Genomic DNA, 19,290 nt, shown 5'->3' with positions numbered 1-19,290 from the left:
TCTTGGCTCGTGTTCTTATTAGGTAGACAAGGCAGGGCCTTTGCTCCACGCATGCTCTCTGGTATGAAAGCATGGTTCTTTCTATGAGTCTGTTCTGACTCTTCCTCAGTGCCTCTGCTCTCCCTGCTTACAGCATCATTCCAGAGACACCGCACTATAACTCAGTTACAACTTGGGTACAGGATAAAGAATACTCATAGTGGACGACCGGTCTTATGGGACCCAACCCATAACTTCCTCATGTGTGAAACCACTTTGCTGGGTGCTGAACTGGCTGCATCAACATCTGTTACCTCTCCTCTAGGAGACTGAAGTTCTAGAGTAGCTGGGGTGCCAGCAGGTGGGCACAGGGCTTTGTTTTGTTCTGTTTCATGGCATCTCACTCTGTAGTTCAGGCTGGCCTCTAATTTAGGTTCTTCTGATCTCAGCCCCCTTGAGTCTCAGGATTTGCAAGTATGTGTTTCTCTCTCTCTCTCTCTCTCTCTCTCTCTCTCTCCTTCATTCTCTGTGGCCTGCGCCTTGTGCCTTTCCGTCACTCTAGTTGGGAAGACAGGCCCTTGAAGCATCAAGTTCTCTGACCTGGATGCGGTGGCACATACCTATAATCCCAGTTACCTGGAGGCTGAGGCAGGAAAATGTAGAGTTCAAAGCCAGTGTTTTGTTTTCTCTTCAGATCATAGAAATATTTTCCCTAAAAGGGTTCAAAACCAGGTTGAGCAACTTTAGCAATACTGTGACTAAAAGAGAGATGGAGAGGTGAAGAATTCTTTTTGTGGTGGTTTTTTACTTTTTTTTTTTTTTTGGTTTTTTGAGACAGGGTTTCTCTGTATAGCCCTGGCTGTCCTGGAACTCACTTTGTAGACCAGGCTGGCCTCGAACTCAGAAATCTGCCTGCCTCTGCCTCCCGAGTGCTGGGATTAAAGGCGTGCGCCACCACGCCTGGCTTGTGATGGTTTTTTGAGACAGGGTTTCTCTCTGTAAGCCTGTGTAGTCTCTAGTTCACAATCCTGCCATAGCCTCCTGCATGCTGGGCTCCAAGGACTATATTAATCCCCTGAAAGTCACCTCACTTTCAGTCTTACTGAGTTTTAGGCAGAGGGGTAAGAGGATGCTTCAAATTACTAGAGTCCTCACTAGGACAAGGACTCTAGAGGGCGGCACCTTAAATTGTGGATTATGGCTGTGCTCTCAGGTAAGGGGGCTCCTGGAGTCATCTGTCCCACTCTTTGCTCATGCAGACTGAAGCATGCTTGGTGAGACCAGGTAGAAAGACAGAGTGTGCAAGCAGAGTGAGCGGGTTCCCTTCACACGCTGGATGTGTCTTTACAGGGCTGTATATACAAGCCATTTATTGATTCTGCTTCATGAGCAGCTGTTCACACTCTTTGAGAACTCTACAGAAGAAAGGCCTTTGTGCAACTTGGGCTTTTTGATTACCAGAGCTCAGTAAACTTCACTGATTGGAAATCAGACATCATTTTAATTTTCTGTAGATGTCCAGTGGAAGCTCTGTAATCTGTAGAGCCCGAGCATGACTTCTCATGGACTGCATTTTCTTCCCTCTGTCCCCTCACCCAGGCTCTGATCCTGAAGGAGCTGTCCGTGATCCGGGACCATGCTGGCAGTGCCTGCCTCCGAGAGCTGGACAAGAGCAACAGCCCCCTCACCATGGCCCTGTGTGGCTCCAAAGGTGAGATAAGCCCTCAGGGTTGGCTGTTCGTGTGGCCTGCCTAGGGCTTGGCTCTAGAACACAGATATTTGGTGCTTGTAACTTTATAGAGGCTCCTCTGTCTCTAAAGAGCCAGACTGGGTGGATGGCTGAGCCTTTGTTTGCGTTTAGGGCAGTTTAAATCTTTTGAAGAAACTGGTTGGTAATATGGCTGGGCTCCTGAGTTTGGAGGTGCTTTCACTAAGTTTGATGTTAAGAAGAAAGCTGGGAATTTTTAGTAATATATTTAGTGATGTAGCAATCGTTTTCCATTGATTGATTGATTGATTGATTGATTGATTGATTGTGATGTTGAGTATCAAATCCAGGGCCTCATGCATCTACTCTACTACTGAGCTATAGCCCTATCTTAGATGTGGCAAAATGTAACTACATATTTACTCAGACCCTTAAAGCATTAGATTTAATAATCCATGCTCAAACTTAGAACCTGGGGCTTCTATTACTGTACTTTTTGTTTATTGTGAAATTCTAGCTCTCTACCTTGGCTACCTTTCACCTGTTGTTCTATTTCCTGCCCCTGGTGTTCACCTAGGACCTCCCCTCCTCTGTCTTTGCTTCCTACTCTTGCACACACATTCAGATTTCTTCTCCCTGTCGTCCTCTGTATGTAAACCCCATGTCCAGAAGGCCAGTCTTGTGACTGTGTGAAAGGTTGCAAAGGCTCTTCCCTCCACCCAACACATGCACAAGCCCTTCCCTTGGCTTCACCTACATTGCTGTAGCTGGCCTTCGTCACCCATGGACTCCTAGGCTGTGAGCATAGGGTTGTGCTGTGTCCCATTCTGTTTTATCCTCTGTTCTGGCTGGCTTCTGTTACTACTGTTCTGCATTACATTTTTTCCAGTTAATTTACATTTCTGACCTGTACCCCAGGTTCCTTCATAAACATATCACAGATGATTGCCTGTGTGGGACAGCAAGCCATCAGTGGCTCCCGGGTTCCAGATGGCTTTGAGAACAGATCTTTGCCTCACTTTGAGAAGCATTCAAAGGTAAATGGCAGTGGAAGACTGAAGGCTTGTCCAGATTGTCCTCTGAGGGACACAGAACTATCAGGGTGTAATGCCACCGTTGGTTGTTTCCATGTGATTCCACTATGATGTCACTTGTGTCCCCTTCATGTCAGTCTTCAAACATTTGAAGTGCTTGTTTGGTGACTGTTGGTATGTGAGAGTTTCACCACCGTCACAATGGTCTGTTTTTACATTTTTAGTTGGCTGTAGCTACATATGGCTCTTGTGTGAAGGTGGGTGGGGCTGGACCACAATAAGGATGCCTTGAAGGCAGCAGCTCCCAGAAAATGGGTCAGGCACCCTCTGAGTTCCTTGACACTTTGGGACAGCAGCTCCCACTCCCACTTCCCTCTTGTGAGGCACTCACATGCCCTGGCACTCCAGCAAAGATAGCCTGTGCAAGTTGTCTCTACTATAGGCAAGGGCATACTACAGCACCTGCCAGTTCTTCAGCCACTGGCTAGGAATGTGTAGCTTCCAGGGGACATTTTCTTATATGGGTGGATTTTACAATTTGGGATCTTGAACCTCATTTGATTTTCTTCTTTGCTACTTCTCTTTAGCTCCCTGCTGCCAAAGGCTTTGTGGCCAATAGCTTTTACTCTGGCTTAACGCCTACTGAGTTTTTCTTCCACACAATGGCCGGTCGGGAGGGTCTGGTGGACACAGCTGTAAAGACTGCTGAAACAGGATACATGCAGGTAAGTGAGGATGTGTCATTAGCTGCAGAGCACCAGGTCTTTGTGAGTGTGAACTGTGCCTGTAGTGAGGGTGTGTGTGTGTGTGTGTGTGTGTGTGTGTGTGTGTCTGTCTGTCTGTCTATCTGTCTGCCTGTGTTCGTGAGCTGTGGTTTACCACCACCTTGGGTTTGAAGGGGAACGTTTAGACTTGTTGATGCTCCAGAGCTAAGGAAACAAAATAGTAACCCAACTCAGCTCGTCCTGTGGACCTTGAATGGTGAGAACAGGCTGGAGTCGGTGTCACTGAGTGCCCTAGAGGTGGATGCTGAGCGTCGAGCCTGGAACTTGTGATTCAGCCTCCTCAGCTGTTTGCTAGCATGAAGAGTGTGGAGTGGTACCTGCCTGCTAGTTACTGAGAGGGTTCTGTCTCTCACTTTGCTACTATCAAGGTCTCATTATTCACTTCCATGGCTCTTGGGAATTACGGCCGCAGGGTAGCAGGGCTGGGCTAGAGGATTTTTTGCTGCACTTCTCAAATAGCTGTCAACCTTGACCCTGTTGACCCTGTTGACCCTGTGTGTCTCCTGTAAGGTCGCAGCAGGATTTCTCTCCACTCCCCATACAGCAGTAGCTCTGCATGTTACAAGACAGCCCATGTGTGTTTCTCTTGCCGGGGATCTAGTACAGGGCCTCCCGAATGCTAGGCCAGGGCTTTAACTGCTGAGCATAGTCCTAGCCCCACCAAAATTCTTCATGTTTTTGACTGACACTAGTTAAAATTGACAGGCCACATTATTGGGCCACAAACTTGATTCCGGCTTGTTTCCTGTGTCTCCCCTGGAAGTGTGGTCCCTATAGACCAGGATTGATGGACTAGTGAACTGAACAAAGGTTATGAGGGTATAGTGGCAGAAGACACTTGTTCCAGACAGAGCCCTGTCTCTGCCAGGTTTGGTATCATCTGGTGCTGTAGACACCTGCTGGGAATTACCCTTTGTAGGAGGTGTGCCACTTTTGCGTCACACCCCAGTGGGCTGTGAATGCTTTTCCTACTCGTGCATGACAAGCTGTGACTTAGGGTATGAACATATGTAGTGTGAATTCCTGGAGCACTATGTTAACCTAGAAGCCGTGGGTTCTGGTAAGGGGAGGTTTGTTTTTCTAAGGCACACTGCTGGCTGCTGGTGGAAGGCTCTCCCAGGCATAGTTGAGAAATGGTTGCTGCTCTTGATTCAGATTCTTGCCCTGCCTCCTCCCCTTCTGCCCTAAAACAGAGCTTGCATCCGATTCTCTGTACTGAAGTCTACAGGTGTCCCAGCATGAGTGTGTGTAGAAACTATAGTTTGTACCATAGGGAGCTGGCGGGAAGGCAAAGCAGCCCGGGAACGCAGTGTGGAGAGTTTTTGGGGCTAGTGAGGTTTCTGTTACAGGGAGACGTAACACAGTGAAGACTCGGTTAGAGCAAGAGCTGCCTCTCATTGCACATGTGCCTGGGTGTTCTCCAGTAAGGGAGGCACTTGTAAGGGTCTCTAATAAAGTGCTGTTGATGTAATTCGAGCGCTTGTAACCCAGGGCTGGGATGAGGCTTGATGATTGAGTGCTTACCTAGCACACATAGGGCCCCGGGTTGATCTCTAGCACCAGGAAAAATGAACAAGTAAATCAATGACCTGTGACCTTAAAACTTTGAATGACAAGTCTGGTTGTATGCTGTGAAGCAGCCTTCAGCAGGCAGCTGGTCTTCCTTCTCTTCCTGTAGAGAAGACTGGTCAAATCCCTGGAAGACCTCTGCTCGCAGTACGATCTGACAGTGCGGAGCTCCACCGGTGACATCATCCAGTTCATCTATGGAGGAGATGGCTTAGATCCTGCTGCTATGGAGGGCAAAGATGAACCGCTGGAGTTTAAGAGGGTTTTGGACAACATCAAGGTAGGATACAGCACTCTGTGGGGGCTGCAGACTTCTGGAGGCTCTGTCCTCTCTTGGCACTACAAATAAGTACCGTGCTTCCTCTTAGTTCCCTCAGCCTGAGGATTACATTAGTGCCTTTCTTCCAGTGACCCTGTTTTCATTTGTGCGCCTGTTAGTCCAAATCAGATACAAAGGGAAGAGGCTTGGCTCCTCTAAGCTAGCGGCATGAACTAGAGACGAGCTTTATAAAGAATGGTGTGAGGCAGCAAGCTCGATTCATATACTAGAGCCAGGAATGAATGTTGGAACCGTTCTTTTTGAAGAGTCATTGGACAAGATTCATCTGGGTGTCAATTTAGTGCCTTCCCCAGCTTTTATCGACAGACGGTGGTTCCATTGAGGTGTCTTTTCCACTAGTAGTTGCAAGCTACCAGTTAAGAATGGGTCAAAAATGGCTCAGTGGTTAAGAGCGCCAACTGCGTTTCCAAAGGTCCTGAGTTCAAATCCTATCAACCACATGGTGGCTCACAACCATCCGTAATGAAATCTGATGCTCTCTTCTAGAGTGTCTGAAGACACACTATAATGTACTTACATATAATAAATAAATATTACTTAAAAAAAAAAAGAATGGGTCAAAAAAAAAATAGTAAAACTTTGAGGAAACCCCCATGAGCTTAAGGTGTGGTGAAATATTTCCCCTCTTGAGATGTTCAGTTGGCTGGTTATTTTTGTAGTCCTGAAGTTGAGGCCAGGGCCTGGAGTATGCTGGAAAAGGGCTGTAGCAACATCTTTGATCCTTTGTTAATTTTGTACTTTTTATTTTCAGATAATGTCTTACTTGGCTGCCAACTGCAGTTGAATTTGTTCTGTAGCTTAGGCCAGCTAGAACTTGTGTCCACCTGCCTGGGCCTTCTAAGTAGCTGAGATTACAGAGTGAACCACTAAGCCTGGTGACAGCAATGTACATTTTTACAAATACAAAATATGCCAGGCAGTAGTAATCTCAACATTTTGGAGGCAGAAGCAGGCAGATCTCTGAGTTTGAGGCCAGCCTGGTCTACAGAGCAAGTTCCAGTATGGCCTGGGCTACACAGAGAAATTCTGTCTCACAACAAACAAACAAACAACAACAACAACAACAACAACAACAAAACCCCTAACTACAATCTGGGCTGCAGTTGAGTGGGGAAGCAGCAGATCCACACCTAGCAATTAGAGTGGAACTCCTTAAGTCAGGGGATTCCTAATGGCATGGCAGAGCAGGCCTGTAGTCCTTTCTCTTGGGAGGGAAGAGGATCAGGAATTAAAAGCCAACTGCCACTGTGAAATGAGCCTGAGGTCAGCCTGAGCTACACAGGACACTGTCTCAGACAGGCCAGACAGAAGGCAGAGCTCATCTGGTATTCACTTTCACATGAGACATGGAGTCCAGAGTTTGTTAGCAAAGAAAGCCACAGGTTGCTAAGAGCCTCCTGCAGAGTTTTATACCTGGGAAACCCCTCTGCCTCGTCCTCTGCCTCCCCCTTCACCAGGCACATGTAACACCGTGTCTTTCTGGTACTCAGGCAGTGTATCCATGTCAGAGTGAGCCTGCTCTCAGTAAGAACGACCTCACCTTGACCACTGAGGCCATCATGAAGAAGAATGAGTTCCTGTGCTGCCAAGACAGCTTCCTGCAGGTAGGCTCTGCCTGGTGTCCTGAGGACTCTGTCTAGTGCCTCCCCTGCATTTTATAAGTCAGGGTTTTATTGTGTTCTAGACACTATCTCACTAGCCAGATAAAAGAATAATGTCTTGTCTTTCACACAAGTGACTCCGTGTTGGAGAAGGAATCTAGAGATCTTGTCTGTATAGCCTTGTCACCAGCCCCATGTCCACTTTCTTTTTTTCTGCAGCCATTCTGAGCACCTGTCTTTAGTGACATCTGCCTCAGATTGCAGCTTCTTTCTAGCACAGATCAGAAACTGACTGTGGTCTTCCCATTCCTCCTGGGGCCACCACCATGCTGTGCCTTGAAGGTTTCCATTGGTTTGCTTTTTGTTTTTGACCAGTGAGGACCTGCTCCAGCAGCATCTCCTCATCTATAATCATGGTTAGAATCAAAAGCAGAGGGATTGAGTGACCCCAACCAGTGCTCACCTTTGGGCTTGAGTCCACAGGCAAGTTTTGTGTGTGCATCGGGACTGGAGGGGAATCCTGGGGAGACCCTACTCCCCTTGATCCTGTATGAAGGTGTGAAAGGTGAAAGGTATTGGTTTTTACCCTAGAAGTCATCTTGCTTTTATGCTTTTTAGAGATTAGAATGACAGTTTTATTTTTCCACGTGACTATATTAGTTATCTTCCTCTTCATCCTCAAGGACCTTCACTGAGAAATAACAGCCATGTGCTGTGTCAGCATGGCCTGTGAGCCAGCATGGGGGCAACACATTTCTGTCCCAGTTCCAGCAAACACAGGCTCCTCCTCTGCCTGATTCCTATACCCTTGAGTAGTTTTCATAGGTGGCCTTGTGGCCAACAGTTTCTTCAGTGAGCACTGGCTCAGCTTGTCCACTGTGTCACTCATATTAAAGACTTGATGATGTGACAGTGGCAAAACATGTCCTCTCTGTCCAGTCTCTTACAATGAGGAACTCACATGCTCTAAGAGAACTAAAATTGAATGCTAAGCCCAGCCCAAACTACAGCTGAGGCAGGTCTGAGTAGCCAGCCCTTGTTTCCTGGCCCTGACCAGAGACCAATATGAATGCTATTGGCACACTGGAGTGTGAGACTAATGGCGAGTTGCCCATGAGTGCATTTGTCTGCTGAGTGTTGTACGTGCCTTCCTCTAGCATGCGTAGACTCACCCGACAGAATTCTTGGTGCTTATATCAGGTTGGTTTCTTCCATGTGAGTCTGCTGTTTAGAACTGTCATGTCTAGTGCGTGTCTGTCCCCCTAGACCCTTTATTCCTTTCAACAAAGTCACTGGGAGCATGTTACATGGGGAGCCACTGACAGGTGCTACCCCTAGTGCCTGTAGGCTGTGGTTTGGTGTGCATGTTTGATGGTGTGTGTCTGTTTCCATCTCCTCACAGCTGGAACCCCCCCCCCCAAGGCCTCTTTGCCTTCTGCTGTTTCTGTTCCCCTTGCTGAAAGAGTTGTCACAGCTCCTGGGCCCTTAGGTCTCAGCCCTGAGCCAGACAAGTGGCAAGGGGTGAAAGCCACTGGTGTGCAGGGTATTTTTGCCCTGAGCAGCACAGAGAGAAGTCTGTCCTGTCCAGCGTCTCTCCACCTTTTCTTTACAGTTACTCACTGTCCCAAACCAGTTCCAGGTGACTGATTAATGAGTCTTGAGAACTTTTCTTCCCTTTTCAATATTACTACCTTTATATTTATTTATATTGTTGGTGGCATGTACTCGTGCCATGGTAAGCACGTGAAAATCAGAGGACAGCTCTTCCCCCCATATGGTCTTGGGGATAGAACTCAGGCCATCAGGCTTTGGGATGGGCATCTTTACCCCCAAGGCAGCTCACTAGCAATGAGTTTTTCTTCAACATCAGTCTTCGAGGCGCTTTTAAAAATATGTTATGCACATGGGTATTTTGCCTGCATGTATGTCTGTGCACTACTTGCTTGCCTGGTGCCCGTGGAGGCCAGACCACAGAGTTACAAATGCTTATGAGCTTTCCTGTGAGTGCGTGGAATTGAACCTGGATGTCCTGGAAGAGTAACCGTGCTTTAAAGTGCTGAGTGTTCTCTCCAGCCCATTCTGAGACTTTAAATCTTACAATTTAATAAAGCTCTTTCTAAAATGAAATCATTTCTATCTAGACAGATGTCTGAACTGCAGAGTCACCCTCCATGTCTCCCACCTTCTCAATATAAAGACAGAGTTGACTAGCCCTGGAAGCTATGAGACCTGCAGAGAGACCAGAGGAGAGAGGCAGTGATGTTTAGAGTGATTGTCAATGCTTCCAAAGAGGTCTTCCCTGGGGAGTCATGAGGGTTCTGAGTGTGGAGTCTTAATGCCCTGTAGAGTCCCTGAGAGCTGTGCCAAGCTCCTTCCTACAGCATGTGGCTGAGATAAGGAGCCAGAATAACTCACGGGAAAAGGTTGGGTAGTGAGGCCTAACGAACTTCTTAAGCAGAGGGCCAGTTTCCCCAGGGTGGAAGCACAGCAGCCTCCTTACCAACACACTATGTAAGGGAACCAGTGCCCGTATTGCATCCTCCATGCTGTGTAGTTAGCAGTTGCTCAGTTAGGGAGCGCTGTGTCCATTGTTGGGTTACAGAGTGATTCTGCTGTCTAAATCATTGACAAGCATACAAATTGATAGGTGTTCTATAATCTTTTCAGGAAATAAAAACATTCATTAAAGGGGTGTCCGAGAAGATTAAGAAAACCAGAGATAAATATGGGATCAACGATAACGGCACAACAGAGGTACTGCTTTCCCAGACTCTTGGGACCCGGTGGTTCACAGATTCAGCTTGTCCTGACTGTGCACTTGCCTTTGTCCTTCAGCCTCGTGTGCTGTACCAGTTGGACCGTATCACCCCTACCCAAATCGAGAAGTTTCTGGAGACCTGTAGGGATAAGTATATGAGGTAAGCATGCTAGCTAACCTACGCCGTCAGGCATCCATCATGTGCTGGACATTCTCTCTGCTGTCAGGCTGGCCTAGTTCATCTCTGTTGATGTGGTAAAATACTTTGTCCAAAAGCATCCTAGGGGAAGAAAGCAGTGATTTTTAGCTCACAGTTCCAGGTTAGAACCATTTGGGGAAGTCGAGGCAGGCACTCAGTCAGCTGTCACATTGCGCCCACAGTCAGGAGCAGAGGGGAAGGGGAGCGGCCGTGCTGCCTGCTTGTCTCTGCTTATGCTGTAGCTTCCTTCATGTTACACAGTTCGGGTCCCAGATGATGAAGTGATTCTGACCTCTTAGGTTGTTGGATCTTCCCAACTCAATTAGCAATCTATAAAATCCTCCTCAGACATGCCCACAGTCAGTAATATAGATAATTCTCCATTGAGAATCCATCTTTTCCCATGAATCTATGTTGGGTCAGGCTGATAATAACAACTAACTAGCACACTGCCCAGCATCAATGCCAGGCTTTGGAGAAATTTGTGCCTTTCATCTAGAGTCTCCAATGGGATCCTAAGTTGGATGGATGCCCCTAAACATGAAAGGATTGCAAAAGAATTTCTTGAATGTCCTTTGGCCATAAGGAAACTTATGTACTGCAGATTCCAACTCTCTGACCAAGTTTACTACCCAGTAAGAACAGACCACTTCTAACTACTCCACACAGTGGACACCAGCCCTGTATATATCACAAGCTTATCACACAGAATTTAGTCATATTGTCTGCCCCTCTGCCCCTCTTACTCCCCTGATGACACTTGTTCCTAGCCTGTGCCAGCCCCTTCCTCTGGCACAAACATTGCCTGGCCCATGCGGTTTCCATCCTAAACCCGACAGAATCTACATATTTTCCTTTAAGAGGCAGTAACTAGAAGCCTGTCCCAGCACTGTTGATGGCCTTTTCTTTGTTGTGTCATATTTGCTTTTGTGCCTTTTCTTCTAGAGCACAGATGGAGCCAGGCTCTGCGGTAGGTGCACTCTGTGCTCAGAGCATTGGTGAGCCCGGCACCCAGATGACTCTGAAGACATTCCACTTTGCAGGAGTAGCCTCCATGAACATCACCCTGGGTGTGCCTCGGATCAAAGAGATCATCAACGCTTCCAAGGCCATCAGGTAGCTGTGCTCTGGCCTGTTTCCTGGAAACAGTGTCCTTGTGCTCATGAACGCCTGTGATTTGTCAACTGGGAAGTGTCTGGTGTTCAGAGGGCAGGTCTGCTGTGTTGATCAGTGTTTGGATTTTTAGAAAGCCATTCAAGTCAAAACTTGTTTCGTTTTATGGCCACTACCTACATGAAATAGAAAATATTACACAAGCTAGCAGTATCGAGGACTAGATCAGTAGACATTTCATTCCTTTGTGCCATTACTCATGCCTGAAGAGCTGATTGATTATTCTCTTGCTTGATTTATAGCCATTCTCTGTAAGCCCCTAGTGATTCGGTCAAATTTTCAAGAGACTTGGAATTTGAAGAACTAGAGATACATCATGGTTTTAGGGGTAAAAATTATTCTGTCTATTCTCAGTCTTGCAGTAGAAATAACATCTTAGGGACAGCTAAAGTTAGCAGATCCTGGTTGTAGACCAGCAACTGTGGATATCTATGGTGGTTGGAGGTCTGCTTGCCTTCTGCAGGCTGCTCAGATCTGTCCCAAGGGCCCGTGTTGATGGGATATTATGCCCTGTGAGAACAGAAGATGACAGTGGAGGTCAAGGAGCAGGGGTAATTATTGGAGAGGGGTAAAGAGAGGTGAAATGCACTAGGAGTTGGTTCCCTGGAGAGCAGGAGGTCAAGAACTAAGTGGTAGGAAATTTCTTGAATTTTGCCACAGATAGAATGGGGACCAGGGGTCTCTGAAACTAGCAAGTTTCAGTGAGAGGTCTGTGATGTCCTTTTTTGTGGGTCTCCCTGAAGTGAGTTCTAGTAAAGTCCTCATGGTTGTAGTAGCACTCAGACTTAATACAGCAGCACACTACCCAGTCCTGGTCCCTTCCTTGTGAGCTGATCCTTGCTCCTCCTTGCAGCACTCCAATTATCACAGCACAACTAGACAAGGATGACGATGCAGATTATGCACGCCTGGTGAAGGGCAGAATTGAGAAAACCCTCCTGGGGGAGGTAAGGAATCCCTTTTGATAACAGGAACATGTTATCCGACATCCTCTCCTCTGCAGTGGTGAGGATGCAGCAGAGCAGCTGCTGTGGATGTAGCCTGCAGCCGAGGCCATGTGGAGAGTGCGCCTGTGGAAGGCTGAGATGGGGAAGGGGCCATGACAGTGGAGGTAATGAACTGCTCTTTTGCCATGGCAGATCTCAGAGTATATTGAAGAAGTGTTTCTTCCTGATGACTGCTTTATTCTTGTCAAGCTCTCCCTGGAACGGATCCGCCTTCTGAGACTGGAGGTGAGTCCGAGTTAATGTCTGAGGACGTGATCCTGTGTGTCCTGAGACAGGTGCTGAGAAGCCAAGGGAGAAGTCGGCAGCCAGAGACACATATAAAGAGTTTTGCCTGGTGGTTGTTGTTGGTCACATCCTTCTGAGTTGACCTTGAAATACAGACAAAACATGGCCATTGAACAAGAAACTATTGATGTGGGCACAGTCTACCTTCACTCGTTTGTTATGACATGGTGTTAGGATAGCTCATTTCTGTCCACCTTCATGTACTGTGGAGGGAGCCTGGGCCAGTTCTGTCATAGTCACCTGTGCATCCTCAGCACAGCACTTGGCTGGTTTGTAATGTTCTCAGTTGGTGGGTTAACCTGGCCTCCCTTACGAGTATTTGTGGGGATTACAGTTAACTGATAACAACCTTTGTCCGGGTCAGCTGAGGTCAGCTGCTAGTTAAGCACTGTCAAGTCCCGTATCCTTGTGGCTGCCACCTGACTGCCAAGCCTGTCTTGTGTAACGTGTGACTCTGGGAACACTGGCTTTATAGGCCTTGATGTAGCTTGATGGTAGAATAATTGCCTCTTATGTATAAACAAAGTCCTCGGTTTTATCTAGGGATTGGAAAAATATAAAAATGAAGAATGCATTTGCATCTGGGAGTATAGAACAAAACCAACAAACTTCTCAGCCTTCCTGGCCTCTGATTTCCAGCTCTTTCTCCGTGGGTTGTGTTTGTTGCCATGAGTTGAACATGAATGTTCAATGAGAAAAATGTTCATTTTTTTTTCAGTAAAAAGAATCTCCGGTTTATGAATAAAACACAGGTATTGAACATAAATACATAATATAGCAACATTTGTGGGCTTAGGGAGATTGAATAGTTAAGAATGTTTACTGCTCTCCAGGAGGCAAAGATTCTGTTCTAGCACCCACATAAATCTTAAAACCGTCTGTAGCTCTAGCTCCAAGGGATCTGACCCCTCTTTTTGTCTTCATGTGTACCTACACATAGGTGACATACGTTCGCACAGACAGACATACAGACATACACATAAGTAAAGGTAACAGTAACTTCTGTGGCAGAGGAGGTGGCAACAATTGACTACCAAGACTTCTTAAAGCGTCTTCATGTCATTAAGGCTGAAAGCCTTTGTCACGGACTTCAGCAGATGTCTGATGGTAATGTCCCTGGCACCCTGCAGGTCAATGCTGAGACAGTGCGGTACTCCATCTGCACATCCAAGCTCCGAGTGAAGCCTGGTGATGTGGCCGTTCATGGGGAGGCTGTGGTGTGTGTCACCCCCAGGGAAAACAGCAAGAGCTCCATGTATTATGTGCTGCAGTTTCTGAAAGAGGATCTACCCAAGGTGAGGCATAGATAGCATCCTCTCTTGGAGAAACAGCCAGGGGTGCAGCTGGGGACCAGGTCGCTACAAAACCAAGGATGGCACCCCACTCCCTCATGGTCATATCCCTAAGGGCTCAGTCTGCTTCTTATTAAATATTTTTGGAGGTGTGGGAGAGTGTGATGTGTTTGTGGTAGTTGGCTCTTTCTGCCTTTGGGTCCTTAGAATCAGACTTGGGTTGTCAGGCTCTGGGGGAGACTCTTTTATTCTGTGACTGAAGCTCTGTCCATTAGTCTTCTTTCCGCTCTCTTCAAGCTAATTGTAGGTTGGGGCACAGTCCCCTGGACTAGTTTCCCCTACCCGAGACAGTACCTGGTCCCCCTGGATTGCACACACTGAAGTGGGGAATACCGAGAATGGCATGAGTCAGGTTGTCAGCCCATTCCTCTGCCCTGTTTCTGAGGCTCTCGGGTGGGACCAAGGGTTGCTGCATCTTGAGCATTCTATGTTGAATGTAGGTGGTGGTACAAGGCATCCCAGAGGTGTCGAGAGCTGTCATCCATATTGACGAGCAGAGTGGAAAGGAGAAGTTCAAGCTTCTGGTAGAAGGTGACAACCTGCGGGCAGTCATGGCCACCCACGGTGTGAAAGGCACCCGGACCACTTCTAATAACACCTATGAGGTACCATTCATCCCCTTTGGACCCTCAGCCAATACTCAGCACAGTTGCTGACCCCGACATTTACTCTCTCTTCTCCCAGCAATTGCATAGCAATCTGTTGTGGGAAATGGAGCAGGATTTGCCTTGTGCTTGTCAGGCAGCAGCAGAAGGAGGAGTGGGGTGGCTCTGGCAGGGGCTGCAGTCTCTGCTCACTCTGAGCTTTTCCTAGGTGGAAAAAACCCTGGGCATTGAGGCTGCCCGGACAACTATCATCAACGAGATCCAGTACACGATGGTCAACCACGGCATGAGCATCGACAGGAGGCACGTGATGCTGCTCTCTGACCTGATGACCTACAAGGTGTGAGAGAAGGGAGGCTCCAGCCGGTCAGGGGTCGGCAAACAGCCAGAGAGCTTGGTTGGCATGTGAAACACTGGTGTGAGGACTGACCTGGACAGGAAGGAAGCTGTCACCACCAGAAAGCCTTCAGTGTGGGAATGGGGCCAGGTTTTCTGGTAAATTCCCAGGGGCAGAATTTCAACACAGGTAGTTTTTGGAAGAGAAGTGTTTGAGCGTGGCTTTTTCCATGTCCCAAGTCTTACTCTTCAGCAAGACTGGCCATTACCAAAGCTAGGCTGTCCATGGTGACTTGGGTTTTCTTCTTAAAGCATGCTTTGTGCAGATTATTTAGCTGTTTCCAGAGAGTAAGGCTAGGGATGTTGCTCAGTCATTGATTGTCTGCCCTGTATGCATTGGCCTTGTGCTTGAAATCCATCAACACACACACAAGTGGGAGTGTGGGAGGAAGCTGCTGAGGGTGTTGGATTCCTCATACTGTAGATTTTTCATGATAAGCTGTTACTGTGATGGGGGACTTTTAGGAACCAGAGATGTAAGTCAGAGGTGGGGAGTAGAGTCATGGTAAATAGCCCTGAGTCGCTGGCTTCTGTGACAAAAGCATCCTAAAGGAGAGGGTGTCTCAGGGGTGCCTTCTGGTATTGTTTGAATGCATGTGCTAGTTCACAGTTTCTGCCAGACAGGTTTTATTCTACTTTTGTGTTGTATGTACGCGTGGGTGTGTAATCACATGGGTATTCCTTCAAGTATGGAGGTCAGAGTTCAACCTTGGGTATTGTTTCTTATGAGACATTGACCTTTGATTTTTAATGCCTTTTTATTCTTTTTGGTTTTTCAAGACAAGGTTTCTCTGGATAGCTCTGGCTGTCCTGGAATGGTTTTGTAGATGAGTCCTGGCCTGGAACTCAGAGATCCACTTGCCTCTGCCTCCTAAGTGCTGGGATTGAAGGCGTCCACCACCACGCCAGACATTTTCAATGCTTGACTTAGCATATGTTACTTGCGTATGCCATGGGATTTCACTGTGGCCATTCTGTGCACGTGGCTGATGTGGTTTTGTTGGAGTCACCTCCATTTACCGTGTCTTACTGACTCCCTCCTGCTCATCCCCTTCCTCTTCCCAACTCGTCCTATTCTCATGTTATCTGTTTAGAGACCCAATGAGTCTCAATTGGACTGCACACAAGGGCCGGGTGAGGCAGGGATCAGTTATAGGAGCATGGGCACTTTACCAGTGGTTATACCATTGAAGATTATCTTTCCCTGTGCCCACCAGAGATGGAAATCCTCACATAAGGGTTCCTGAAGCACTCCCTCCTACCCTAAGATGTTGACAGCACCCGTCTTGTGTATGTTTGGCACTTTTTCTTAACTGGAAATACCTACATTGTTTCTAGTACTAGCTTCTTAAGAAGGAAGAAGCTACCTCCATCCCCAACCCATTTTTTAAAAACCCAGGTTGCTAATTCTATTCTTTGAGTAGCTGCATGACTGTTTTGGTGTTTCTGGTGTTGGGATATTGTCTGTTGCTTTGTTATGAAACTTTAGGGTGTGGCTTTATTCCCTTCTGACAGTCTCTCCTCACACAGGGTGAAGTCCTGGGTATAACCAGGTTTGGCCTGGCCAAGATGAAGGAGAGTGTGTTGATGCTGGCCTCCTTTGAAAAGACAGCTGACCATCTCTTTGATGCTGCCTACTTTGGGCAGAAAGACTCCGTATGCGGTAGGTTTGGAATGGATCTGTTGTCTCTAGAACCCAGCTGAGGCATCCTGTCCCCTTACTGAGTCTGAGCTACTTTCAGTGCAGACAGTTTTTGAGTTTCAAAAGAATCTATGGCTCCTGAGTCCTTGAAGCTGTACTTGGCCCCGCTAACCTACATGTTGTCCAGGTTTGACAGGCAGTGGGTAGTATCAGTCTCATCAGGAGCAGAAGAGATGGCCTGCGGTCCTGCCTCCTGATGAGGCCTTGCACATCATTTCAAAAGTCAAGTATCACAGAAAAGGAGGAGAGACACAAGGTGGAGAGAGGGGTGGGAAGGTGTGAGGATGACTGAAAAGCCAGGCCAGGAGGTGCACATCTTTAATCCCAGGACTAAAGAGGCAGAGGCAAGCAAAAATCTGAGTTCCATGCCAGCCTGTTCTACACAGTGAGTTCAGCCTAGTCGAAGCTACGCAGTGAGAGCCTGTCTTAAAAATACCCAGGGGAAATGAAGGAAAAGTGAGGAGGCTTAGCATAGGAGAAGCCCAGGCATAAGCCAGAGTAGAGCTAGCTCTGAGATACTGGGACTGAGACCTAGCACCCACCTGACCTAGGAGACTAGGTCTTTGCTCAAGCTGTACACACCCACTTTCTGACGCTCCTCCACCACATTGACACCATACAGCCTTAGCACAGCCTCTCCCCCATCCTACTTGTAAATTGCCCTGTCTCTATGCCTGGCGCACTCTAACCCAACAGTAGCTCTCCTTGTATATTGGGCATAGGTTGGCGCTTTGTCTCTTTGACATCAACCTGTAATGTGTCTGCCTCTTGATTGCTTCCTGGAGAATCAGAGACATGCATAGAGCCTATACTTTGAGCTTTTAAAACTAACGAAAGCTGCCCAGTGGTGGTATACGCCTATAATCCCAAACACTGTGAAGGCAGAAGCAAGCAGGTCTCTTGAGTTTGAGGCCAGGCGGTCCACAGAGGGAGTTCCAGGGATTCCAGGGTAAGCAGTGAAACTTTGCCTTGAAAAACCAAAAATGGGAAAAGAAAGATTTGAAGTGAAGCCGAGAGGGGAATTCTGCCCCCACCCTTCTCAGTCAGTGGAAGCCTTCTCAGTGTTGTGACTCGGGCACTGGAACCCAGGGCCCTGCACTTTCAGCTGTTGTCATCCTTTCTTCCAGGCGCTAGGTTAAGGAAGGCAAGTGACAAACTCATCTCCTGATCACGTGCAGACTTCCTGCTGTCTAGCTGTTTCCCAAAGACTATCTATCTGCTGCTTTTTGACTCACGTTTTAGAAATGACTGAGCTGCCTTGGTTTCCATTGACCTACTAGACTGTGGTAGGCACTGTCCTTCATGGCTCCTCAGCCTTTGCCCTTGTATACGTACACAGGAAGGAAAATGAGCAGGATATAGGCAGGTAATATATGGTAGAGCTGGGCCTCAAATCTCAGATGTACAGTCCTAAGTGAGTGACAGTCTCTCCGCTGTGAGGCCTTCTCTAAGCATGGCTGTGTTTGGTTTCAGGTGTGTCTGAGTGCATCATCATGGGAATCCCGATGAACATTGGAACTGGGCTCTTCAAGCTCTTACACAAAGCCAACAGGGACCCAAAACCACCCAGGAGACCCCTGATATTTGACACACATGAATTCCACATCCCTCTTGTTACATAGTTTGTGGCAAGAGGTCACCATCTCTGACCTTGGCTCCTTGTCCTATGTGCTGCTGAATGGAAGAACTTTGTTTTACTTGAACAGATGTCTGCATAAATTTACCATGGTCAGACAAAGCCCATGCCCTCAGCAGGAGCTCCTTGGATGGGAAACTGGGATTCTCTTCACTAAGGGGCCTCAACACTGCTGCTCAGCCAGCTCACGACCCCTGCTATCTCACTGTTGCTGCAGAGGATCGTAAGGTGTGCCCATACCTGCATGTGAGCCAGGCTGGCCCACAGAGACTAGGACACAGTCCTGGTTTCTCGATGCTCAGTTATACCAGATTTTCCACTGATGTACCAATGTAAATACATTACCTTTATTTATTTGTTCTGAGGGATATTAAGTGGTTTTTGTTACTTTATTTTGAGTCAGAGGCTGTAGAAATACGAACAGCAGCTTCAAAGCATATTGGGAAAGCACATACCAATGTGAGGTCCAGTGTGGGGTGGCTAGGCGCTGGCCAGCACTGTCCTGTCACTGGAACACCTTAAAAGAAAATGAGAAGCAAGCTGAGTTTCCTAGTGAAGTGAGTCACTTTTGAAGACTCTGTAGCCTGTGGCTCCCAAGGAAAGACTGGAACATCATTAACAAGAGGAGGAGTGGCTCCCCTAATTCTCTTGAGCAGTAGTTGTCTACACCAGTCTATTAACAAATCTGGGCCCGTGGGTATACCAGGAAGTCTACCAAGGTATCCATCACTTATGTGGATGCTGGAACTCCACCCTGTTCTGCTCTCGGAGGGGCTGGGGTGGGGGGATAAGGTGTGGTCAGATAGCCCACTAGTTTCCAATGGATCAACTTGATTTAATCTCTGACCAAGGAAGTGTGATGTCCCTGATGACTTCTGTCTAGCCCCTTAAAGGGATCAGTGGGATTGGCCTCAGTAGGTGACACTGGCTGCTGACACAGATTCACTTAGGGAAGGCAGAATTTGTCATAGGCACACTACTAAGTAGCCTCAGTGGACATTACTCAGTAGTTTAGATGGTGATAACGACTTTCATTTGTTCTCAGTGTGGACTTAAGGAAAGACAAGAATAGAAAGATCACTGCCACTTCCTCTCCATCTTCCCAAACTAAAGGAGTGGTAGGGAGAATGGTATCTTTTGACTTTTTTTTCCAAATTTATT

The 19,290-nt window shown here is 47.4% G+C and overlaps 1 protein-coding gene across 1 annotated transcript in view; it reads left to right on the top strand.

The window, feature by feature from the left end:
* The window catches only part of Polr3a (RNA polymerase III subunit A), a 43,233-nt gene extending 24,736 nt beyond the window's left edge, over positions 1 to 18,497 (top strand). Inside the window, exons 17-31 of the mRNA XM_021181759.3 lie at positions 1,579 to 1,690; positions 2,606 to 2,724; positions 3,309 to 3,446; positions 5,185 to 5,355; positions 6,906 to 7,019; positions 9,684 to 9,770; positions 9,852 to 9,934; positions 10,919 to 11,089; positions 12,000 to 12,093; positions 12,286 to 12,378; positions 13,569 to 13,733; positions 14,231 to 14,395; positions 14,604 to 14,735; positions 16,322 to 16,454; positions 17,967 to 18,497. Of these exons, the coding sequence (XP_021037418.1) occupies positions 1,579 to 1,690; positions 2,606 to 2,724; positions 3,309 to 3,446; positions 5,185 to 5,355; positions 6,906 to 7,019; positions 9,684 to 9,770; positions 9,852 to 9,934; positions 10,919 to 11,089; positions 12,000 to 12,093; positions 12,286 to 12,378; positions 13,569 to 13,733; positions 14,231 to 14,395; positions 14,604 to 14,735; positions 16,322 to 16,454; positions 17,967 to 18,115 (1,926 nt within the window). The 3' untranslated portion in view covers positions 18,116 to 18,497. The remainder of the gene's footprint in view (positions 1 to 1,578; positions 1,691 to 2,605; positions 2,725 to 3,308; positions 3,447 to 5,184; positions 5,356 to 6,905; positions 7,020 to 9,683; positions 9,771 to 9,851; positions 9,935 to 10,918; positions 11,090 to 11,999; positions 12,094 to 12,285; positions 12,379 to 13,568; positions 13,734 to 14,230; positions 14,396 to 14,603; positions 14,736 to 16,321; positions 16,455 to 17,966) is intronic.
* Positions 18,498 to 19,290: the final 793 nt, after the last annotated feature.

The sequence above is a fragment of the Mus caroli genome, unplaced genomic scaffold (assembly GCF_978045245.1).
Source record: "Mus caroli unplaced genomic scaffold, Mus_caroli_1 scaffold_12, whole genome shotgun sequence".
NCBI lineage: Eukaryota > Metazoa > Chordata > Mammalia > Rodentia > Muridae > Mus > Mus caroli.
The sequence above is the reverse complement of the archived record's forward strand: the minus strand, read 5'-3'. Positions and strand labels throughout refer to the sequence as shown.